The sequence below is a fragment of the Papilio machaon genome, chromosome W (assembly GCF_912999745.1).
Source record: "Papilio machaon chromosome W, ilPapMach1.1, whole genome shotgun sequence".
Taxonomy (NCBI): Eukaryota; Metazoa; Arthropoda; class Insecta; order Lepidoptera; family Papilionidae; genus Papilio; species Papilio machaon.
The window spans coordinates 2,395,972-2,422,942 of record NC_060015.1 but is presented as its reverse complement, the minus strand read 5'-3'; the positions used below and the strand labels follow the sequence as shown (position 1 = coordinate 2,422,942).

The following is a 26,971-nucleotide window of genomic DNA, read 5'->3' as shown; positions in this document are numbered from 1 at the left end:
AAAGAAAAAAAGAAAAATATAAAGTGTACTCGTATACTATTATAATTACTAAATGTACCTAAAAACCATAAAGTTCAAACAAGAACCTCTATAGAAACAAATTATTTCTAAATGACATCTATGGTAGTTTAATTATAATCTGTGGCGTTGCACGTCACAGTGCATTTGAAGTTTGACATGATTGACAAGTATGCGTCAATGAGTACAATCATAAAATGCAGCGTGACAGCTGTCATTCCTAGAAGTGTTTGTTTACCAACACGGATTTGTACAAACAATATCTATAAATTAGGACGACAGAAAGGTGTAAAATTACAGTTACATAAGTAAACCACAGTACACAATTCTAAAATCCCTTATCCAAGTGTGTGGCTAAACATTTAAGAAACTATGTACTAGAATACAGGAAATAATAAAATAGAAAGAGAAAAAAAAAAAAAGAGATGCACTATTTTCTTGTGGTTCGCTTTGTGCGAAACTGATTAGCAAACGATTTCACAGAGGGCTTGCCATCTGTGGCAGTTGACTGCGCAGATGAAGCAGGGCTGGCTTCAATCGGGACAGCATCAAGTTCTGACAAGCTCTCAACTTGGTGGATTGAGCCATCCGATGCCAGCACATGAATTATGCCGTCTTTTGTCCAACAGTTCGTAATGCCATGTCGCTTCCGAGCCTCCAAGAATATATTGTGGCGATTTCTAGTCAGAAACTCTGATTGCGTTATACCTGAGCCCTTTAGTTTGGTTTTGGAAAACCAAGTTTTATCACGCATGGAGACCTCACGGAATTTTACTATGATTGGCCTTGGTTTTTTACCTGCAGTACGTCCTAGCCTATGACAACGACTGATGCAAGAAGTTGAGTGTAATATATGGTGTAAATTAAACGGCGGTTTGCTGGGGACTGATTTATTATACGAAACCAGTAGGGTAGGTTAATATAACCTACCCACATTTACAATAATACATTACAACATCCCTCTCCAGATAAAATATAATGCAAAGCAATAACAATAGAACAAACTTAAGTAACTGGTCAACAAAAGAAAAACTTAATTAATATAAACGTAAATTGGTTGCCACAACAGTGTAAAAGTAACAAAGTTATTATCATACACACCGTTCTTAAAATGTTGTTCGTTCGAATTAGTGAAACAAATTATGTAGAATTTGGAATAATTACAAAAAAAAAAACTTACATTTAATCGTTGACGTTAACATCTACACACCAATTTTGTTATAGTAAAAAAAATCTTAATGCTAACGGTTAACACATATAAATGTTTATTTTATATTTATGAATTATAATGTAGTAGGAAAATTAAATACAAAAAAATAAACAATACAGTTCAGACAAGAGAAATAACATTAATGTATTAAAGGTAATGAGAATACTTGTACACAGTACTGTGTGCATTTTATTTAAAGTCTTATTATTTTATTTTTCGTGGCCTTAAATTATAACGCTTTTGCTCTGGTGTTGGAGTGGAGATTGAAAGCTCCGGCGAGAGATTAGTTTCGAACGAAGATGTACACGGAATTTCATGGGTTCTCGCGGCGATATTCGGATTTTCGATTTCGCGCGCCCCTGGTACTCCCGTTTCAGCAATGTCGTCCACTTGTACGTGCGAACACTCACTATCTTCATTCGTTTCATTTTGAATAGGAACATGCCCAGAGTGACGCGAATTTTTCTTAGGAATTATTTGATCAATATGGCGGGTATTTATCTTATCACCTGTATTAACTGCATAGGTAACCTTGCCCGTGCGTTCTGTCACTATGCCCTCCATCCATTTATCTCCTCTCCCGTAATTCCTAACGAGTACGGCGTCGCCGACAGCGAGGACGCGCGCGCTTCCCCCCGCGTGCTGCCTCTGCTTGCATCGCGCGCGCGCCACGGCCTCGCCGGTGGCGGCAGCAGGCCGCAGCAGATCCAGACGCGTGCGCAGCCTCCGTCCGATCATGGCCACAGCAGGTTCGCGTTGCGTGCTGCAATGTGTACTGTTGCGATACTGCATTAAAAATTTGCTTAACGCGCGGTCGATATTTTCGCCCTCTAATTGGGCTTTCTTGATGACCTTTTTCACGGTCTTCACTGCATTTTCTGCCGCCCCATTGCTTGACGGATGGTACGGTGCCGTCACGATATGGTCTACACAATTTTTCTTCAAAAACTCCTCAAATTCACGAGAAGTGAAAGGTGGCCCTCCATCCGTAACCATTTGTCTAGGAAGACCAAATCTAGCGAATAATTCTCTGAATTTATTTTCCACAATAGACGCAGATGTCCCGCCACTCATATGGAATATCTCGATCCACTTAGAATGAGCGTCGATGACGAGTAAGTAATGTCGACCACCATGTTGTAGGAAGTCCGCGTGCAAACGGGTCCACGGTTCCGAGGGCCATGCATAGGGCACGGGCGCGGCGCGTGGCGGCGCGTCTCTCTGATCGCGGCACACGGCGCACGTGCGTGCGCGTTCCTCCAGCTCCGCGTCGAGTCGCGGCCACCACACGTAGCCGCGAGCAATTTGCTTCATTCTCATCATGCCCACGTGGCCTGCGTGGACCTCCTCCACTATTTGTTTGCGCAAAGTACCCGGTATGACTACCCGGTACCCCCAAACAATACATCCATGATCGACGTGTAACTCCTCTTTACGATGAAAATATGGCTTCTCGCCTTCGATTTCGGTCTGGTGTGGCCAACCGCTCACGATATATCCATATATCTTTCTTAATATGACATCTTTCGCCGTATCCTTTGCCACGTCCCTGTGGCTAAGAGGGAAACTGTCTTCTACGAAATGTAAGTAAGTCGCGGCGTCGTCCTCCTCCCTCGACTTACTGGACGCTGGCTGAGGTAGACGGGACAAGCCATCGGCATTGCCATTTTTATCTGTCGATACAAAGACGATGTCGAAGTCGTATGCCGCCAGACGAACAGCATACCTCTGCAGTCGACTAGCCGCCGTTTGTGGTATGCCGTGTTTCGGTCCGAAGATGTATGTGAGTGCCTTGTGATCGCTCCGAAGAGTAAATTTACGCCCAAACAAATATTGATGGTGTCTGCTTACCCCGTAAACTATCGCCAGTGCTTCTTTGTCGATCTGGCTGTAGCGCCGCTCCGCATCAGTGAGTGTGCGCGAAGCGCAGCTAACAATTCGCTCGCTGCCGTCGGGCATGCGATGCGCCAGCACGGCGCCCAGACCGTATGCGCTGCTGTCTACGGCGAGTACCAGCGGTAACGTAGGCGAGTAGTGCGCGAGCGCGGGCCCGCTAACCAGCTTCTCTTTAACCGCTTCAAATGCCCGCTCGCAATCCCTATTCCAACACCATTTGCTACCGGTGGCGAAAGCCAATAACTTATACAGTGGATTTAACAATGTGCTCATGTTCGGAATGAAGCGCGAATAATAATTAATTAAGCCTAAAGCTGCTCGAAGTTGTGATACATTTTTCGGCACAGGTAAATTTACAATGGCGGATACCTTATTTTTATCTGTATGTACTCCATTTTTATCAATTCTATATCCTAAATATGAAATTTCATCCATAAAAAACTCACATTTTTCAAATTTAATACGTAAACCCGCTTCCTCTAACCGAGACAATACCTCCTTAACATTTTGTAAATGATGCTCTCTGTTGCGCCCGGTGATACATATATCGTCAATAAATGCTACAACACAATCTAATCCGCTTAGAGTTTCCTCAATTAATTTTTGGAACATCTCCGGCAGACATTTTAAACCAAACGGGGCCCTTCGATACACAAAAATACCCATATGTGTTGTTATAGCCGTTAGTGGTTGCGAAGCTTCATCTAACACTACTTGCAAATACGCATTCTTTAAATCCAATTTAGTAAACTGTTCGCCACCACTTAAAGCTGCAAACAACTCTTCTGTGCGCGGTAAAGGATAGAGAAAATCTTTTAATAAAGGATTTACTGTAACTTTATAATCTCCACAAATCCTAATTGTTCCATCGCGCTTAATTATAGGTACAATGGGCGTTCCGTAGTCGGACCTATCCACTTTATAAATAATTCCCTCCGCTTGTAAGCGTTCTAACTCGCGCTCGACGGGTGAGCGCAATGCTAACGGCAGTGGACGGGCCTTGCAAAATATCGGCGTTGTATCTTTCAAATGTAATGTAATTTTTGTTTTGAATGTGCCTACCCCGTTACCGAATACGTCAGGAAATTCATTTCGTAAATTTATAAGTAGCGAATCAGCCGGCAGACCTATTTTATTTATATTAATGGCATCTAAATTAAGTTTTCGTAGCCACACACGGCCTAACAGCGGCGGACCGCCGCGCGCGATAACAAACAAAGGTCGTCCCGCTCCCACTCGTTACTCGCACTGTGACGTAACCGAGCGGAACGATCGCCTCGCCCGTGTACGACTGCAATTTAATATTATGTTTTTTAATAGGTAAATTATAAAAATATTTGTCATAAAAATCTTTTGACACCGCCGAGATTCTGCTGCCCGTATCTATTTCGAAAACCATGTTTATATTTTCTACACGCAATGTACAATGGTAAGGTCCATCCGTAACATTATTACTAACGGATATAATATGATGTAAACAATCACTCGCATCGCTCGCCGAGTCACAACTATCAATATAATTATGAAGTTTCGATCTTCCGCCGTCAGCCCTATAAGCATTTTTTTTACACATTTTGGCCAAGTGACCTATATTGTAACACTTATGACATTTATACGACTTATAGCTACACTTATCTGCCGTGTGGTCGTCCTTGCCGCAGCGCCAACAAGCGGGGCGCCGCGACGGTGTGGCCCCCGTGGCCACGCGATGCAGGCCGCCTGCCTGCTCGAGTCCCGAAGCTCCCGGCGCCGACGCCTGGCCGTCGCCGCCGGCCGCTTCCGCATGCCTCTCAGCTGCTTCCAGCGCAAGCGCCAACTCCACCGCCTTTTTGTAATCCAATGTGGGTTCCGCGAACAGACGAGACCGCATCACTTCATTTCGAAGTCCAGAGACGAATTGATCTCTAATATTTTCTTCAAGCGTAGCTCCAAAATTGCAATGCTTCGCTAGGTGTTTTAAATTTTGCAGAAACATGCTTATCGGTTCGTTCTCGGTCTGTCGCCTTTGTCTAAACAGGTGCCTTTCGGCTATCTCCGATCTTTTTGGTTCGAGATGATTTCCGACAAGTTCGACCAGAGCTTGGAAAGACTTGGTCTCCGGATACATGGGCGCACACAGGTCACACATCAGCTCGTACGTGGCCGCTCCGACATGCGTGAGTAGTGTTGCGACGTGTAGATCTTCTCTGATGTCGTTAAGTAAAATGAATTGCTTAACGAGACGAACGTACGCACTCCAGTTGTTACGATCGTTAATATCGTATTCGTGCAACTTTCCGAAAGGCATATTTAACACTATAAACCCGAAATACAAACAAAAAAAAATACTCGTCGCCAGTTGTAATATATGGTGTAAATTAAACGGCGGTTTGCTGGGGACTGATTTATTATACGAAACCAGTAGGGTAGGTTAATATAACCTACCCACATTTACAATAATACATTACATTGAGAAACCAGGAACTTTCAATTTGTTGGATATCAATTTTGACACAACTTCAGCAGTATCCTCCGTCTTGTCTTCAGAGATGCCATGAAGTAATATTATCTTACGCCTTCGCTGTAATTCCATTCGGTCAATGTCTCTGCTCAAAAATTCTATTTGTTTTTGCATTGTTTCCAGCACCGATGCAATGAATTTCTTGAAAGAAGAAAATTCTTCAGCAAGTGATGAGGCTGTAACTGGGACAGGACTAGACTTCTGCAGTTCACGTTGAAATTCTGACATTCGGGCGTTAAACATCTCAGAAATAGTAGCAAAAGATTCTTTCAGTGCTTCCATAACTGTGATTGGATAGTGTGACTTTTGTGGCAATGTTTGTGTTAAATTAGAAAGGAAATAGATAGCCAGTGGGTAACTAACACTCACATGTAAGTACTGAACATAGACACTACTTAATTATATTTTTAAATTATATTTGTAATTGGGAGCTGATAAAAACTGTTTAACTTATTTCGCACCTACCCTCAAACTGTTAAAAGCTATTATAATTTTACCAGCTGTTTCAGGACAGTTATGCAGTTCTCGCGCCGCAAGAAGACATCTCCATCGACCTTTCAATATACCAAATGTGCGTTCAATGGTGGAGCGTGCATTTTTTTGAACAGAGTTGTATCTCCCCTCAGGAGAGTGTTCAACAGCGTTATCTATAGGTGTCATCATATACTCCCTTTGAGCATAACCTGAATCACCTAAAATAAAATATATCTATGTAAATAAAACATGTTTGTAAGTTTATAAAATATAAAATAATATTTATAATTTAACACATCATCATCCGCTTGCCCTCATCCCATAGCTTTTTGTCCTTCCTCTACCCTAGCATCCCTCCACATTCAGTTTCAAGCCTTTTTTACCACAGGGTCTTCATTGCTTTGCATTACATGCCCATACTAAGACAATAAAATATTAACACATATACCTAGTAAATAAACGGTTTCATTGTGGATACTCTCCATGTGGGTTCTTATGTCACACTCTCTCCAAATGTAGGCATCATGTGTTGCTCCACCATATGAAGCATCCACATTTGTAATATAGCAGTCGCTGTCACAAATCTAGAAAAATTAATGTTACTATGTCAACACTTAAAAAAAAAACATACAAGACTAAGTAAAAAATGAGAATCAAGCGTATGTATATAATGAATGTTATCTTTTAATTGATTATTCTACTCTTCATGTAATTTAATCTTTTCACACATTAGGTATGTACTTAATTATAGATATTAAAATAATAATTTATATTTTACTCTTATACTCACAACTTGTGTGTTAATCGAATGAAAATGTTTTCGATTAAAATATTGTTCCTCATTCTCTGATGGTCTGACAATAGCTATATGGGTGCAATCAATGCACCCAATCACTCCAGGAATACCATATTTCTCATAAAACCTGGCACATCATAAAAACCCATTAACTCAAAATAAATTTAGCAAATATAGATAAAAATTAAAACTTTGATACATGTTAGCTACTCACCGCCGCTTAATAAAATTCCTTTCATTACTATTTTGTGGAAATTTAATATATTTTTTTAAAATATGTGGTGCTTTAAGAGCAGTTGTGACCTCCTGCAGACAACGAGAAACTGTCTGTTGTGCCATTGGCCCATCCAAATTTTGCCCTACAGACCCTTGGTAACTACACCAAGCATAAAAATTCAAGGCCGTAAGGATCTAAAAAAAAATATTATCAACAAAAAAATGCTAACAATTGTTTTTTTTTTTTTTTAAATTTATTGTACAAAAACAATTAGAAACAATACAATTTATAATAGACAGCAGTACAAAAACCCACAGGGTTTAAGTGTACTCACTGGTCGCTTAGTTTATTACAATCAACAAATTAACAATATTACAGACGTCCTTTACTTCATTTCAATAATTTTATTGAGAATGATTAAACTGTTTTCAGATCATAAAAACCGTTTGATTGACAATTGTATGATAAATATAAATTATTGAGTTAGAAGTGCCGATTTCAAGGTACTTTTACATTTTGTTGGCTTTTTAACGATTTGGTCAAGCACATCGCTTTCTAGTTCGTTGAGCAGCTGCGGCAAGAGATATTGCCAATTGCGCATACCATATGCATTATTGTAAGTAGGTAATTTATATTTAGGTACATTAGGTAAATTTCGTAACTGATTAGGCCTTTGATTTAGTTTTAATTGGGGTAAGTTATCTATTTCATCACAAATAGTATACAATTTAATTTTTTTATGGTTTTTTTTTTTTTTTTTATAAGAGAAGGGGGCAAACGAGCAGCGGGAACACCAAGGTGTTCATCGACGCCCATGGACATCTGCAATACCAGAGGAATCGCAAATGCGTTGCCGGCCTTTAAGATGGTGATACGCTCGCTTCTTGAAGGACCCTAAGTCGTACTGGTTTGGAAATACCGCCGAGGACAGACCATTCCACAACGCGGCCGTGCGCGGCAAGAAATTTCGCGAGAACCGCACTGTTGTGGAATGCCAGCCGTCCAGATGGTATGGATGGTACCTGGCGGTCTGTCGGGTCGTCCGATGACGGAACTCGGCGGCAGGAATCGTTCCAAACAGTTCTTCGGAACACTCCCCGTGGTATAAATGATAAAAAATGCAGAGGGAACTGACGTCCCTCCGCAAGGCCAGAGTATCAAGCCGATCGGTAAGAGCTCGGTCGTTGACGATTCGAGTCGCTCTCCGTTGTATGCGGTCAAATGGAAGAAGCTGGTATTGGGGTGCTCCCGCCCAGAGGTGCGAGCAGTATTCCATGTGGGGCCGAACTTGCGCCTTGTACAGTTGTAGGCGGTGGCCCGGCTGGAAATACTGCTTCGCCCTACTGAGCACACCCAGCTTTTTGGAGGCCAGCTTGGCCTTGTCTTCCAAGTGACCGCGAAACTGAACATCACTCGATATGTCAACGCCGAGAATACCGATACTGGCTGAGGCAACCAGGGGAGTGCCCTCAAAACGAAGATTTACGACAAAGGGTTGTTTTTTAGAGGTAATGGCGCACACTTGTGTCTTTTTGGGATTGAATTCAACGAGATTTCGTCGACCCCAATCCGAAACTTCACCCAGTAGGGTCTCCAGTTCAGACACAAGTTTGGTCCGGTTCTTATCGGCAGTAGCCCGAGAAACATTGGCACGGGCCGTATACAGTGCGTCACACGTGCTATCGTCTGCATAACAATGAATGTTGCTGAATTGCAGCATGTCATTGATATGCAGAAGAAACAAGGTGGGCGACAGTACACAGCCTTGTGCGACACCAGCGTTGATTGGTTTCGGGTCAGAGCACGCACCGTCAACAACGACCTTGATGCTCCGACCCTCCAAGAAGCTAGAAATCCAGGCGCATAGTTTCTCGGGCAGCCCGTAGGAAGGCAACTTCGCAAGAAGTGATTTGTGCCACACCCGATCGAAAGCTTTGGCCACGTCCAAACTAACCGCCAGGGCCTCCCCCTTGCCCTCTATTGCCTCCGACCATCGATGCGTGAGGTACGCAAGAAGATCACCAGCTGAGCGACGTTGTCGGAAACCGTACTGACGATCGCTAATCAGCTGATGCTCCTCTAGGTACCTCATAAGTTGGCAATTGATGGTCGTTTCCATGTGGTCGTTTCCATGTGTTTCCTTTCAAGGTGGTAATGGCGATCGGCCTGTAGTTGGTAGGATCTGAGCCATCGCCTTTTTTTGGGATCGGGTGGATTATGGCAGTCTTCCATGATTTCGGGACAACGCCTAAGGAGTAGGAGAACCGGAACAGGCGCGTTAAAACCGGTGCCAACTCAGGAGCGAAAGTCTTAAGCACGATGGGGGGGTATCCCGTCAGGCCCACTCGACTTATGAATATCCAGAGATTGCAGCGATTTCCGCACTGATCTCTGGATAAACTGGATTTCGGACATAGAGGTCTCGCCGCATGGGATTTTCGGCGGCGAGTTACCTTTGTCATCCAGAGTCGAGTTGGCCGCAAAAAGAGAGCCCAGAAGATCGGCTTTCTCTTTTGCGGTGTGGGCCAACGAGTCATCCCCCCTGCGCAGAGATGGTAAGGACGGCATACAGAAATTCCCCTGCACAGCCTTGGCAAGAGACCAGAACGCGCGAGTTCCCGAAGGAAGGTGCACTAGCCTCCTGCCAATGCTGGCCACGTGTTCGGACTTTGCCTTGGCAATCACTCTTTTGAAGGACCTGGAGGCAGAGTTATACTTCTTTTTTAACTGGCTGGTCTTTACATCCCTAGCTGCTGACGCCTCAGCCCAGGCTCGATAACAATCCTGCTTGTAGCCCGAGGCTAATTTGCAGGATTTACCAAACCAGGGTCGAGAACTGCCTCCGATGGGCACAACTGAAGATGGAATAAAAAGATCCATCCCCTGAAGCACCACATCAGCGACAGAATCAGCAACAGCGTCGGGATCATCCAGCCTGAAGCAAACTTTCTCCCATGGGTAGGATGCAAAAAAGGACCGCATCTCATCCCAGTCTGCTGACCTATAGTGCCATACTCGGCGAAAGCCATTCGGTTTAAACCGTGGGCGACGCGAGATGGGCACTGTGGTCCGGATCAGGCAGTGGTCCGACGAGCCTAAAGGGGCTTCGACGGAAACCTTATAGCTGTCCGGATGTGAGGTCAGCAGAAGGTCCAACAGGGAAGGTGTATGATCTTCGACATCTGGGATTCGCGTGGGCGATGTGACCAGCTGCGTCAGATCATAAGACAAGGCAAAGTCGTGGACAGATCTCCCCGCATGATCGGTGGTACGAGAGCCAAGCCAATCGGCATGGTGGGCGTTGAAGTCGCCTAGTACCACGATTTCAGCGGGGGGATATGTGCCAGAACGGAATCTGTAGCCGTTTGGACTTGCTCCATGAGTCGGTCTGTTTCGGCATTACCGCTATGGGACCTATAAAGGCACGCATAGACCCGCGGATGGTCATCGCCATCTACGCGCAGCCACAAAAGAGATAGGTCCCTACCTTCAAGAAGGCTGAGGCGACGAGAACAGATATCCTCTCTGACGTACACGCATACCCCAGCCCGGGGCAAAAAGGACTGTTCTAATTTGTATCCGGGGCAGGACAGATAGGAGGTGTCCGCCGGAGAGGATATCTGCGTCTCGGTTAGAAAAAGCAAGGCCGGCTTGGCCGTCCGGAGATGGTAGTGGACGGCCTCCAAGTTGGAATGGAGCCCCCTGATATTGCAGAGGTCCACGGCGTAGATGTCAGGGGGAGCTGAAATTGCCTTGCTTCGTCTGCCCCGACCTTTACAAGCGAGCGGAATAGTGCCCCCCCCAGAATACGCGGGGCGGCCCGCGCGCTTACCCCCAGACTCCGAGCGGGAGTTCAAGCGTAAGCGCGCGGAGGGGGATTCTCCAATACCAGGGGTATTGGTACCCCCCTGGGCTATTCTCTCTTTCGATCCCACTGCCATGCTGTATTAATATACAGGGGGGGGGTGTTAGGCCTCCGGCACCACACTCATCAGACGAAACGCAGAATTGCTTCCACTTCACGCCTGTCTTCTGTGTGGTCGTGGTATTTCACCGGGCGAGCTGGCCAATACGTGCGACTGATGTTGTTGTTGCTGGCGTCTACCACTGTAAAGATATCTAAAATGTTACAGTAACGGAAAATATTCTGCTCATTGCATGTTTTTTTTAACTGCTTTGGTATGATTATTTTAAGTATTTTAAGTTGCAACAAATATATATTGTTTATATAGCTACTGTATGTTCTGCCGTAACTGCTCAACCCATAGCCTATGACAGCGTCGGCCAGAGCGTTGTACAACATTCTCAAAATCTTATACGGTAATTTCTGTCTGAGCAGGGACAGCCTAGAAAGAACTGATCTTAGCTTTTTACAAACGTAATCTATATGTGGCTTCCAGTTAAGCTTACTATCTACAATAAGTCCTAAGTATTTATGTTCCTTGACAATTTCAATTAAGGTACAACCTTTGTTGCAAACGGGTATTTGTCGGTGTAGGCATTGGTGGGAATGTGCTGTTATGGAAGGTTTGATTAATGATTTAATATGAGAGGAATGTATGTGCATGAGCTTAGTTTTTTCGTGGTTTATGACCAAGCCTACATAGTGAGCCCATTTGCATAACAAATCAAAAAAAGGATTTTTAAAAAGGATGATAAAATATAAAAACTATACACTAGGTACCTTAACAGTAGGCTCGATTCCATGACTCCTTGTCCTTCGAGGTAATAAAGGCACTATTTCTTGGCACAACTTCTCAAATAATTGCCGACTCAGTCTATAATTTCCGACAAACTCTATGTCGGGAATTACATTAATATTTAGCTGGTTGCGCAGGCGGCGTCGATTTCTTCTACGCTCTAAACGCTCTTCTCGTAAAGCACTCTCAATTAAAAAAATTCCTCGCAGCCATTTCAAACGAATTAATTAGAAAATCAACACAAACGAAAATCAAAAGGTAACACTTTTGATTTCGTCAATTTCGAGGTTAAACTTCCGAAGAATTATCTGTCAAAATCAAATTTTCGTTCCGAACGTTGTGAATTAGAGTAGGTTTAGAGAACTTAAACGTCAAATTGTTTCGTTCGGACGAAGATGCGGAATGAATGGAATTGTAGTAGCAAACACACGAAGTTTAGGATGAAACTGAAGGGCGAGCGCTAATCCTACCTATAAATTAGTTATATAATATACTCAAATAAAATGTTGACGATAGGGGTGATGTGCTACTGCCTGTACGATATTAATGACATAGCATGCACTAGTTACACACACCTATATACTTCACTGACTGTAGAGGATGGCGGCGATGAGGAGAGAAATAAAACACGAAGTTTTCAATATGGTGCGCACAGTTCGCTGTCGGAAGGCTGGGTTGTGACTGTACTGTGTGTCGACTACCTTGCAATTCCTTTATTTTTATAAATTCAAATATACAAACATTTTCTCTAACTACCTTGGTAACATTCAGTATTTCACAGATAATAAAACGGTACGTTATGGTATTAATACAGAGTACAAATTCATATCAAATATACAAAGAAGCATAGTTAAAGGGTACAAAATCAATACAGTTAAAATACAAATAGAATTAATGTAGAATATCATGAAAGGCTTTGATTCCATCGTCAACACCGCCCCCTAGTGCTGACTCCTCAGCACTACATCAATGTGCTATCGACCTATCGTCCAGACAGACAACCTGAGCGACCAGGTGCCAGACCTAATCCGACTAGTGCCGCACTCACTGCGCCATGTCTTAAGACGATCAGAAAATCTATCCTACTGTTATTGCTTTATTTAATACAAAAACAATAAAATTCAAAAAAGTTTAACAGTGATCAGGTTAGTTAGTTCACAAACTTACCTCGGTCAGACGTAGGTGCGCAGCGCAGACCCTGGGCGCCATGCTGTGCTGACATCGGTCAGCGTCGGGAGTGCGCTCGCCACAAATGCAGCTATCAGTGCTGCTGATGTTCCGACCGGAGTGGTAATCAAACATAATACCTTACCATCAACACGTTGGAACGCCATGACAGAACAGCTACGTATGCTTCTAACAAAGCATCGCAAAAGTGCGTTTATGTGTTGATGAAGCTGTCAAGACCACCTGTTTTAAGTGGAATTAGAATTCTTTTTACACTGGTCTGCAAAACTCTTTTTCTCACTCCTTTAAGTTTTGATGCCAAATCATTTTATATTAGGTGCTCCAACACCGAAATATAACACGGAAACAAAACAAAAGCAAGTATATTTTAACAATTATCTGTATAGTTTTTACCAATCTTATTAGACTTGAGCAATATATTTCGGATCCTGATAATGGTAAATATACGGAATTTTTAATAAACTTAAAGAACGAGATAATATGCTCTTTCTGTGTGTCTCCTTCTCCATTCATTAAAAGTAGGCAACGCATCTGCAATTGTGTATTTCTATGGTCGTATGCACGTTTGCCATCTTTTGATATATAAAAGTATTACGATTAAGAAATACACGAAAAGATAACTCGAATGATTCGGTAGAACAAATTAACAGTTTGTTATCTATGTTCATGTTACATTTTTGAGAATACCAAACTGCAAAAAGATCTGTGCAAGTAATTATGAATTTCTTTCAAATTCACTGGTACTTTACTTTCCCTACTACTTGCTAAAACCTATTTATACTTGTACAGGCTATTTTATAATGATTGGGAATAAACTTCTATTTCAAAAATCCGAAAATATTAAATTTTTTAAACATTAAAATTCTAGAAGTACTAAAAAATTCTGGTAAAGGAAGAATCTGGTTGCAGACCAGGTAATCATTGACCTGTGTCATATTGATTCATGACAGATATTCAAAATTATTACAAAACAAATTTGTTCAAAAAATATTAAGCCTCAAAGTAATACACCAACTAAAATAATGTATTATCATCACAACAAAATGTGTACCAAATTTTAGATATATCTATCTATCGGAACTAGGTCTTATTTGAATTACTTAATATTGACCTAATTAAACAAGTTTAAATAAAACTGTATTAACAACCACAACAATTTAATCATTTGACTGAAATTGTTTAGTTAGTTTAAAACAATTCACTGTTGTCGACAATTTCAGTTATTGTGATCAAGTGGAAATAACCACAAATTTTACTAATAAATTAATTAAAGCAGGTAAACATGAAAAACAAAGTAAATCACTACCTAATCATTTGTGCGTAAGATATATTATTAATATCTCACGGCATTTGAATCTAATGTAACTGTGGTTTAACTAATAATCTATTATAACTACAGTCAGCAATAATATTAATTGCAAGAAATATTAACGGCAAAATATTAAATTTAAAAATATTCATCACTGTAGTTAAGTAAATCGTTACAAGAAAAACAAATGTAAATACTTTCTTTATGAAACAATTCTTCAATATGTTACGGTCTCCGGGTGTGCATTCTTATGCATTAGTAACTTTAAGTAGCAGAATGCTAATGCTATGCTATAAAATAAACATTATGAAAAAACTAAACAGTACGTTGACATGGCTTATGTCGCCATAAAATATAATTAATCAAAGAAGTGAAGTGTCCAAAACAAATAGTTAATAAGTCACTTTTAAGATAAAAATCTTTACGCAATCTTTACGGCTTTAGGGTAAGCAAACTATTTAATTTTCAAGATTTTAAGATTCAAAGTTAACGGAAAATAAAAAATATATTATGTAATCACAGGTGGGCACAGTTAATCGAAAATTTAACTTCGTTAATCGTTAATTCGTTAACTAAAAAATTAACTTCGTTAATCGTTAAAGCGTTAAATTCTCGAAAATTTAACGCAAGTTAAAGTTAATCGTTAACAGTTAACCATACTAAAATTATACATACTAATTTCACACTTATGTGGCGACACTTGTTTAAAATAGTAATTTGACTATACATTTATAGAATGTACAATCGCGGAACTTCCCGGTGTTCCACCTCTAGGGCTATAGTCGTTTAAACGTTTCGTACGCATTGAGACTACGACGCGGAAACAATAACCAATAGGGTGCAGCCTTTAACTCTAATGTTCGAACACGGACTGTGAATGGTCAGCGTTGTAACAATAGACACAATAAAAATATTATTTTCTTTGTTGTCGTTCGAAACGAAAGCAGCGTTACTTCAGACTCCATTAATTCATTTTAAAATTATTCTGTTTTAAAATAAACAACGTAAATCATCGGAAGTTTTAATTTTTTTCTACCAATATTTTACTTAGTCATATGATATTTTTAAAATTAAAAAAATAAAATATGTTTTAGAATTATAAATAACAATAAATATTTATCATTTTAGCAACATAATATTGTATTATTTACCTTGTGTTATCTTTCTTGGAAACATAATTATGATTTAAAATTTAACCTGATTTAATAAGTTTATTTGAGTTCAATTAAATTATATTATTTTAAGTGACATAACATGTGTCATGTCGAATGAAACGACGAGCTTAAAACATTAAATAGACGCTATAAAATAAACTTGAATATGTTTGATTTTGTTAAGGAATGATAGTATTCGAGTATATAATAAAAAATCATACTTAGACTCTTGTGTTCTGTGTGGTTGTGGTATTTCACTGATCGAGCCGTCTCACTCGTTGATGTTGTCACGCTAACAATTAATACCAAAATCATAATAAGCGCTCTCGCAGCAGCTTTATAATTTAAATTTATAATTTCACGACTTGATAATCGCCCATGATTAGCGCATGTCTATCAAAAGGTGATATTTTCAAAATGTCTTAAGTCATTAATAAAATATGTTTAATGATTATTTTATCAAAGATATGTAGACCATACTATAACATTGAAAAATATATGATATGATATAAGAGAAACCTTTTTTGATTCTCCGTTCCGCGTAGAAAGTCCCATTTACTTTGTTCTAACATTGCACTTATGTTGCAATTTAGATATAACGACAGTTACCCTTTATCTTAAAACCCGCCTATTGTGTCTGATCAGCCGAATCCGCTGAATGATAATAAAATCTTTTACAAAGAAACATTTCTCCTTGGTATCAGATGCAACAAATTATGTTTTATACGGCTGTGTGATCATTAGAATACGGATCGGATTATGATGTTTTTGTTACGGGATAGACTACAAAAAATATTATAGGTGTTCGAAGAAAAATATTTTGCTATTTGCAGTTTATGACAGTCTAAATTACTATTTAGAAAAATATTTGCAAAATTTTCGAAGAATGCCGCAGCAATAACAAAAGATTACTATCTTGTTATTGCTGCGGCATGCTTGTATCATTGTTTACTGTAGAAGCATTTACTACTTGCACCTGTTGAGGCGGCTTTTTACCAAAGTGCAACCGATTCAAGGAATAAAATAAAATAGACGTGCCGGGTTGCCAATGTATGGATATTGCATGCCAAGTAAACATTGAATAGTTAATATAAATATATTTCAGTACTAAAAAAATCATTATAGTGAGATTTTACTGTAACTATAAATGCAAGCGTTTATAAATTTTCAGTGAGTAAACTATGGTATTGACTCCTGGTTAAGTAAAAAATATAATTATTTTTCAAATCATTTATTTCTACTTTAATATTAACATTTTAAAGAGGAAAGAAAGGTTGTTTTTGAAGAATGATACATAAAATGTGAGTAAAGCCGCGTTCACATTTGCCTGACGTGTTGTGTCGTGATGCGTCAGAAAGGTATCGGTCTCATACAATTAATATGGTTGCGTGCACACTTCTCTGACGCAGTGTGTCGTGATGGCTTGTGTCGTGTCGCGTCAGTAGCGATCCCGGTCCGCGTCAGTTGGGTGAGGTGCGGGGGACGGCGCAGCGACACGACACAGCGGGTCGGACTAGTGTGCACGCGCACGTGTCGTGTTGTGACGCGTCAGAAGGTATGGACGACGAGCTGATCGAGTACGTACGACAATATAAAGCGATTTATGATACAAAATGTAAACAATATAAGGATCAATCTATTAAAACTAAACTATCTTTTTGTATTTACTGGATGTATCCAATATCTTCTTCTCTTTTTTTGTTTTATTAGAAGTGTTGCCAGTGCCAATAACTGCATATCTTCTTCATAATCTGAATCCGAATCGGATGATTCATGAAAAAACATTGCGAATGTGTAAACTCTCCGAGAGCTATAACGGAACTGATTAAAAATGCGTCATAACGCGTCACATAGATGTGAACAGTAGCCATCACGACACGACACGTCAGGCAAATGTGAATGCGGCTTAACATAGATTCAGCGTCTTCAGCACATTATCAAAATCTTTGAATATTTGCAAACTATAGCCATAATAGGTGTTTCATACATGTGCTGCGAAAACTGGAAATATAAAAAAAGATAAACAATATTTAAGACCATGTCAATATCTGTAAAAAGTATAAACTGTAGTTGTTTGTCAACTTGTTATGATTCTGAATAAAATTAAAAGTATACAAGAAGTTGTAATAGATTTTTATTTTTTGTGCGGTTGTGTTGTCCTAACTGCTATCGTAAAACAATAAACAATTTTAAAATGAAGCACCCGTAATGCCGCTCAAGTGCGCTAAGCCTAAACAATAAGAATAATAATTGTAATTACCATCTGTCCGGGGGATTTTAGAATTCACAAAAAATGTTCCAACTAGTTTAGTTGTAAAAAAATGACCACTTACGCTAAGAGATGTGCGCGCAAATTACAATATTAATATTGATATACTGTGATTCGCATCATCGAGTTTATACTTTAATTTATTAAATACATATTTTTAAATATAAAAATAAAATAAAAATAATTAATTCTTTAATCTCACTAATTAAATAAAATAATTCAATTAAAAAAGTTTTGGGACGGATGGATGGATATTTACAAAAGATATCTTAAAGAAACTCGATTAAATTCCGCCTAGATGTAGAATTTAATAACAAGCTTTTTTTCTCAATTCCCTGCGGACAAAATTTCGGACCAAAGTTAAAGATGAACTTAAGCTAAAGATCGAGCAAAGAGTCAAAGTATAAAAGGTTGACATATGATTAAGCTTAACTGTTACTACATACTAAGTTTGTTAGTAATGGTAATGGTAAGGCCTTTAAGGTTTTCTTTATTTAGATTTAAATAAAAAGCTTATTCGTATTTCATTCATTTTATTATATAATAAATATGGTTAATAATTATAAGGTGTATTATTGGGTTGACATCGTTTTTACAAAATGTTTAGGTTCTTAACATTAACATTTAAATAAATTATAACATGAATCTATATAAATAAAATTGAAATAAAAAATATTTTATACTAATATACGAGTACTTTTTATATAAATATTAGAAACATACGACTCCTATGTTATACGTATGTTGCTAATTTTGTCGGTCCACCATTCGCAGCTATGACGGCATCGCACCTATCTCGCATAGAGAGGACTATGTTTTGACATAAGTCTGATCCTCTAAATGATTCCCAAATTTTTTCACAGTGGGCTACTAGCTCTTCTTTGCAGCGCTCATTTCTACTGTCCCACTTTTGGACCATGAGCGCCCACAAATTTTCAATCGGGTTGAGATCCGGCGACTTTGATGGCCACGAAATCGTTTGAACTTCGCTATGAGACTCAAACCAGTCCCTGACCACGCGCGCACGGTGTATCGGACAATTATCTTGTATGAAGTTAATTCCAGGAAAATCTTCGACGGGATACACCGTGCGCACTGTTGGTAACATTACATCCTGTAAAATCTCTCGGTATACGTGGCCATTTGATCGCCCGGGTATAAAAACTAGCTCCCCGGGTCCCGCGGAACTCATCCAACCCCACATATTTACTGTTATTCTGCCCGACTGGGTATTTGAAATTACATTTTGAGGAGCATACCTTGTATTATTTGTTCGCCATAAATTCTGAAGTCCACATTGATTGGACTTAAAACATTTTTCGTCAGAAAATATGGCGTTTGAAAAATCGAAATCTCTAAACTCTCCAGCGAAACGTAGTCTTGCGGTGCGATGCTCTTCTGTTAATGCAATTTTTTTAGCTGGTGTCCTATTATGGACACCGTTTCTGTGTAGATAATTGCGAATGGTTTTTACCGAGCACTCAAATTTTTGAGCAAAAACTTTTGTAGCAGTGAAGGGCTGCTCTGAGTAGTGTTGCAACATCTGATTTATTTGGGGCTGCTGCGCTACACGCAACGGCATGATTCGTACTCGATCTAACAGCGAGCCTTCGTTCTCGTAGCGTTCCACCCACCGGCGTACTGTAGCTCTCTGTAAAATAACTTTTATATTAAACGAAAGACAGAAAAATTAAAATTAAAACATATGTAACGTAATATATCTGTAATTCCAACTGTTGCATCTGATTTTTATTTTAGATAATATGTTTATAAATTGATTTAATAAGTTAACTAAATAAACAGATATTTGTATATTTATCCATTATAAGACAATAGAGAAAGGTCTTGTTATTAAGTCTAGGCTAAAAAATAGTTTTAGATAAGAAGTGTTTAGTATATAAAAAATCAATGTGGTTTGTGATATTTTTTTCTTTTAAGATTTTTTAATTTACCTTGCGTTGTCGGTTGTAATTTACCTTGGGTTAAGCTAAACCTAAGGTTATAAATAAATTGGAATACACATATAAATTTGAAATATTTACGCTGTGTAATCTTTACATTACGAACTTACGGAATTGCTGATATTATGGCTTTTAATTAAAAATCGATATTATCAATCTATTATTACATTATTTCCAAAAACATATAGTATATAGTCTAATATGGCATATTCAAAAACATGTAGTTTTTAGTTTTTGAACGACAACTTATAACAATCAGAGAACACTAAGTGGCAAGCAGATATAAACGCGTTCAAAGTAATAACGCAAATCAAAAAAAAAAAAACCTACAATGAATCAAAGTAATAAATACAGTTCTTATTTATTCAAAACTCTTGAGTTACATATTTATAACTAATCAATTACGTTTCATTGTCTATAAAACATGTTACTTACTGCAACATTAAGTTCATCCGCTATTTGAGAGATGTTGAAACCTTCCCGATGCAAAACGATGATTTGTTCTCTTTCTTCAGCAAGAAGATTACGCGGCATTATGTTAAATGATTACAAATTAAGTCCAGGGTTCTACCACAGGTAAACGTAAGGCGATCTATCAGTCCGGAAAACAAGCACAGGTCACTAATAGGCACAAATCACAAAAGTCCCAAAAACAAGCAGAGGTCGTAAAACTTAAAACGCATAACAAAGACAGCGGCAGTAACAACACGCAGGGATGCAGAGCAGTACGCAACTGATTGTTTTTACTATTATCCAGTCGCTTGCGCAACTCATTGCTAACTCATTGGCTATCCGTAAAAAGGGGGCGGAGTTTGTTTCGTTGCACAGTGCAAGGCATATTTTCGTTAAGTGGAACACCGGGAATTTCCGCGATTGTACACACATTAGTATTAGAGACAAGTATGAATGCATTATAGTATATTTCATTACGAGTGTGGAAAGCCTGTCATTGCAAAGAGTTCCGACAAATGTCTACCCAAACCGAGGCGCAGCCGAAGGTGAGGGTTGACAGTGGGAACAAGTTGTAATGACAGTTTCGCACCTGTACTAAACAACTATTTTTGATACAGTTGCGAAAAAATTAAGCAATTTAATAGAATAGTAAAAACACAACAAACTCGAACTAACTAAAATTTTTGGAAAATGGCGCCAACCGTAAAAGAATACAGATTTTTTTTTTTGTTTTCTTCACCCATTCTGGGTAGGCAAAGGGAACTATGCCCAAACAGCCAAGTCTTCAGTAGATTATTTTTATTGATATGAAATGAAAATGAAATTTAATGAGATGAAATAAAATGAAACCTACCGAATTCATTGAATCAAATCATTAAATCTGATATTGTAACAAATTAGGAGCTTCTTTTTTAGAAATATTTGCATGAATCTTAAAAACTTCCATGATTGTTTTTTTGTTAAAACTTCGTGGTTGGTTTTTCTTTTTAACAGACATTATTTTGACAGTTGGGAAAGAGAACGCACGAGTTTGGAAAAGCTAAAGAAAAAGCACGAATATAAGTGTTTTAATACAGTTGCTCAAAAAGTGGCTTATTGCAGGGACGAAGAGCGTTCGGAATGTGGGCTATTACATACTCGTGCTTTTATATACTCGTAATGAAATATACTATTTCGAACCTTCTTTTGATTTTGTCCTGTTGGTCACGTCTTTCCCGGACGCTCTGATGCATCACACTTGCACGCGAACTTCACATACATATCAATTATCAACTCGTTCGTTCACCATTCGAGTCGCCGACAGTCGCGAAACAGAGTTACACTTACGAGCGTGGCGTTGCACGTAATTTAAACAAAATGACAGCACGTCTCCAAGTTTCTAATTTAACGATTAACGGACTTTTATTAACGGAAGTTGAGTTTAACGGAAGTTAACAAAAGCGTTAACACTTTTTGAAGTTAACTTAAAAGTTAATCCGTTAAGCAAAATGTTAACTTCGTTAATTAACGATTAACGGATTAACGAGTTAATGCCCAGCTCTGTATGTAATAAACATAAACATTGCTTAGACATGTCACTCATGTCGCAATGAGTACATGCGTGCAAGTACATCACCACTGCATCACGTTAAATAGAAAAAACAAAGAAAATAAAAATAATTGAATCATGATGAAAATCAAAACAAAAAATAATTTAGTGCAACACTGACCTTAATTATCTGCTGCGTTGCTTTTTGTTTCTCTGCTATACCTCTCTGCATAATCACAACTATATTTCCTAAAGTAATTGTTAGATAAAATTTAAGTAAACAAAGCATCATCAATACATTCAGTCAAAATGTTACCTTTACACATTACGAAAAGAATAATCTACAGTATCGTACTCACAATAATGAGCTTTACTTTCAATGTGATAAGGATGACATTTCAATAGCTTTTTAACAATAAGAATTTTTTCATAACTTGTTTACATGATGTTGCATATTCGTTGTGCTCGCCATTACAGTGAACGATAAATGAATGATTTGGTGAGTGAGTGCGACCGCAGTATTAATTAACATTAACCATTATTAAAAGACACATAAGGTTCATTTTGTTAGCAAAATAATTTGTATAATGCAATGCGCTTTGTAAAAATGCAATATTCGCCTATTAAATAGATGTTTACATTCATGAAATTTATAACTATTTAACAAAAATCATGCATTAAAAATCAACAAACTTAACAACGGTAAATAAAATTCAGAAAATAAGGTGTTACAACTAAAATTAAAAAATTAGACTGAACACATACAAATTCTCTTAACGCATCTTGACTTTGTTCGCTTTATACATTTTAATAATAATAACTGACGAAACGCGTAATGACACTTCTATTACTTTTAGCCACAATAAATAATACATTGTTATATATATAACTTCAAACTTTATGTTAATTGTTTTATGTTGCTTACGCGCTGCCATGTGGTCCATTGTGACCTGCGTGGATGATGACGACTGTGCTCGTCGGCGGGAACCACGGCGGCGCGGTCGGCTGGGGCCGGGTGTCTTGGTACGCGGCGGCTGGCATGCGCGCTGCTTTGTTGCACACACCACGTTCTGCATAATTCTCGGAGACGTCGTGCGACAAAATATTTTAATAACGGACATTTTTGCATCACCTTTATTAAACTTCAATTTTTCAAATGGTTCTTTGTATTCAATTTTAAAATGTGGCCGTTTATTATAACGGCCGCTGTTATTCTGTAGACTGCCAGGGGTGATCGCCTGGCAGGTTAGGTTACTGACCTCTCGTGCTGTGCAAAGCTGACATGTCATATCCTTCTGTACATGCTTTACATCTTCATCCTGTGACGTGTCATCTTGGGGTAACGGTTCGCTGCTAATGACTGTTGGAAGGTTCCGAGCCCGAGGCTCGAAGGCTGCCGAAGTCTGGACTTGGCTATTCTCCAACCACTCACTAGCGCTGTTCCTCTCGCGTTCGCTGCCTTCGAACTGGTTATGTGCTGGGGCGTCGTCGGCTTTGTCCTTTGCCATCAAGCGTGCCAATTCCGCTTCCAGCTTGGCGAGGTGCATCTTGATTGCAGCCTTCGCCTGTGCAGCTGCCAGCTCCAGCTGCATCCGTCGCGCAATATACGCTGACGAATATTTCTTTGTGCGCGGTGTCTCCTCCATCGCCATATTAGGTGAACCCTCCAGTGTATCCATGGTATCCTCGCGAAAAAATATACAGTACGCTCCACGAGAATGTTGCCACTGATTAAGGATTCGGCTCGAAGTGACCAATTTTGTAGAGGATGGCGGCGATGAGGAGAGAAATAAAACACGAAGTTTTCAATATGGTGCGCACAGTTCGCTGTCCGAAGGCTGGGTTGTGACTGTACTGTGTGTCGACTACCTTGCAATTCCTTTATTTTTATAAATTCAAATATACAAACATTTTCTCTAACTACCTTGGTAACATTCAGTATTTCACAGATAATAAAACGGTACGTTATGGTATTAATACAGAGTACAAATTCATATGAAATATACAAAGAAGCATAGTTAAAGGGTACAAAATCAATACAGTTAAAATACAAATAGAATTAATGTAGAATATCATGAAAGGCTTTGATTCCATCGTCAACACTGACTATGATGGACAATTGACCTTTTCGGTCAATTTTTTTTTCGACCATCCAACGTCACAGAATTAGAGAGCTAACTAAATTTAGACAACACAAATTTTCTACTAAACTGTGAGACATATTATGGTAATATTCAAAAGAAAACAATCAAAACTTTTGTGTAGTATTTTCAATTATCTCTTACTATTTGCACTCGGATATTCATTTACTCATGCTCCAACAATTGAACATTTAATTTTATGTATAATTTGGTAATGTTTTTATTTTATTTTAGCTAAGGACCCACGAACAGACTTATCATTTTTTACTTACTTTTTATTTATTAATATAGATTTATTAATAAAACTTATAATATCAGAGGGAACATATTATAACATTGATAAATAAACTATATAAGCAATCCAGTGATACATCTCAACGCATCAAACTATACAACTGAGATGCCTTCGATAACTTCTAGCATTAAATGATCTATCGTCCGATCTATTGTTTTTTTTTAAATAACTAGAAGACTAGTAGAATTCGAATTTAGCTTCAAAATTTGTTGCGAAAATTAGGGACATTTTTGCTTTCAACGCTTACGTAGGCTAAACTATACGACCTACATATGCCATCAAGAACTTTTATTTAGCAAATTTAAGGATATATAATTACTCCATACATCATTTTTATGTACATATATCGTTTATGGTTTTCTCACAATAACCATGTTATTGTGAACAAACGTCGATTAAAATGCACACGAAAAACAGCGTCGTAAGCTTACGGCGCTATTATATTATATTCGATATGAATCCTTATTCAAATAAATATGTTTTAAGGCTAGAGTATTAAATGCAGATTGCATTAGCCTTTCAAACTATATAATTTTGAGATGTTTGGAAGATATCAAATGATTAAAAACTACGCGCATTCGAAAAATGCTAATGCGGCAATTTGTATACCGATTTTAATAATTATTTATTTGTTTAAAGGATATGATAATAGGAGGTAATCTGCTGCATGGTAATTAGTTTTTGAATTGAAGTACATACATATTAAATAGGAAAGTCCCTTTCTTTATTTGTCTTATTTCCGTCCTCATACGTATTAAGGAAATTTGTAATCGAACTTCAAATTCACTTAAATAACGGGAAATAAAAAAAAAATAAGAAATAAAATAGCCGACTTCATAAAAAAACAATCTCAAACAAAATGAAGTAAGAAGGGACATAAACGTAAGTATGTCTAATACATCTCAATTATAAAATGTCATCTATTCACTTCGGCCGACACCGACTGCGAAATAACAATAATTATACAATATAGACATGTTACAAGAAAGAAGAGAACTTTCTTTAGAGTTTAGAGGGTTTTCACTAAGATGTTTTTAAAGTCATTGGGTTTTCATGACATTATTTTGTTACTTTTTAGTGCATTTTGTTTGAGATTGTTTTTTATGTTATTGTAAATGTTCACTTGTGTCGACATTTCATATAATATTTTAAGTATAACACAATTTAACATTATTTCACCAATATAATTATTTTATCTTTTTCCTCATTCTTTCTCGTTTTGTCGTATACTTTTTTTTGTAAACAAACAAATTATCTTCGCTATTGTCTTTGTGCAGCGCACGTGCATCCCCGACCATTAGAAGGGTTCGGGCCATAAATCTATCGAGTTCGTTATCGCATTCTCTGTGCGGCTGTCCATTTGATCCTTTGTTCATATTTTTGTTGTTGTTAAAATTATGCGTGCACATTTCGTCTTTCGTATTTTTAAATTTATTTTTCATTGTTTGTTTCTTATCTACGCAATGCCAAAAAAATCCTTTTTGTACGCTTTTTCAAATGAACCATAAACGATTTTTTTTAATATTTTTTGTTGTCTTTAAACTTCAATATTAAAATAAACATTTTCGTCGCCAACAAAATTTAGTTGTGATTTAGTTACGACGTTGAAGAGTAATGCACACTTGATTATTTTGATTGCAATTCAACGCAGTGTTTATCTTTTTTATGCGTTTCACGTATAAGACAAAGTGTATAATTATTGTATTTAGAATTAAGTGCTTTCGAACCTTATGTTGATTTTATTACAAAATCTTGTTCTAAAAAAAAGTGATGTTAAATAAATGAAAACCAATTTTAATGTGAATAAAATGTAATATATATTTTTCGAGATATTTGTGTAAATGTGAAATAATGAATAAACTTTGAAGGTGTGAAGCGCCTAAACTTCGCAATATTTGATAGAGGTAAGTTTGGTTAAATCGTCACTATTTTCTAACAATAATTCTGTTGTACTCTTATGATCACGTTTTTTCCCGGCCGCTCGGTGTATTGTATAACCTGCATAATACTCGCACTCGCTTGTTCTCGGTCACCATTCGACTCGCCGACGGTCCCCGAACATAGCCGAACTTACGAATGTAGCCTGATGCATAATTTAAATAAAATGACTACACGTCAAAAAGTGTCTATTGTAACAATTAACGGACTAAATTAACGGAAGTAGAATTTAACGGAAGTTAACAAGAGCGTTAACACTTTTTGAATTTAACTTAAAAGTTAATCCGTTAAGGAAAATGTTAACTTCGTTAATTAACGATTAACGGATTAACGAGTTAATGCCCACCTTTGTCAACAGTATATCTAAATATTCTACACAAAACTTTTATCTTTTAACCAAATTATAATCTTAATATTAAATTGTATGATTCATATCATTTTACACACCACTTTTGTGTCTCAACATAAATCATACCTTGTTTTAAAATGAAAGGCACTTTTATTTAAATATTTTACACATAACTTTTGTGTTGACAAACCATAAAACAAAAATTTTAAATCAAACATTAAAATAGAAATAAACACAACAAATCTTGATTTTGTGTTTTCAAGCCAATGGTCTTTTCATGGTCTGTTAATAAAACAATTTTCGTAATATGACTTTATGATCGTATGATTACAGACTTTAGGAAAATATTTTCAAGTCTTTTAGAAACCACCAAATTAAGAAATCAGTAAATACTTTGGTACAGATAATTAGAAACAAGGAACAATCTCACCTAATATGAAGATTTTCACGCTGGTGTGCGATTTAAGTTTACCATTTACTCGAAGTTCTCAATATCCTTACAAATTTTAAAAATCTTACTCTCCGGTAAACAATACGATTCTTTTATGCAACAAAATCACTTTGTGAGTTTGGGT

The 26,971-nt window shown here is 38.0% G+C and overlaps 1 protein-coding gene across 1 annotated transcript; it reads right to left on the bottom strand.

The window, feature by feature from the left end:
• Window positions 1-448: 448 nt before the first annotated feature.
• On the bottom strand, window positions 449-5,906 carry LOC123722881 (protein unc-13 homolog C-like). Its single transcript, XM_045685447.1, has 3 exons — window positions 5,582-5,906; window positions 4,271-4,275; window positions 449-862 (listed from the first exon to the last, which is right to left on the bottom strand). Exons 1-3 carry the CDS (start codon window positions 5,904-5,906, stop codon window positions 449-451), a joined length of 744 nt encoding a protein of 247 aa, XP_045541403.1.
• Window positions 5,907-26,971: the final 21,065 nt, after the last annotated feature.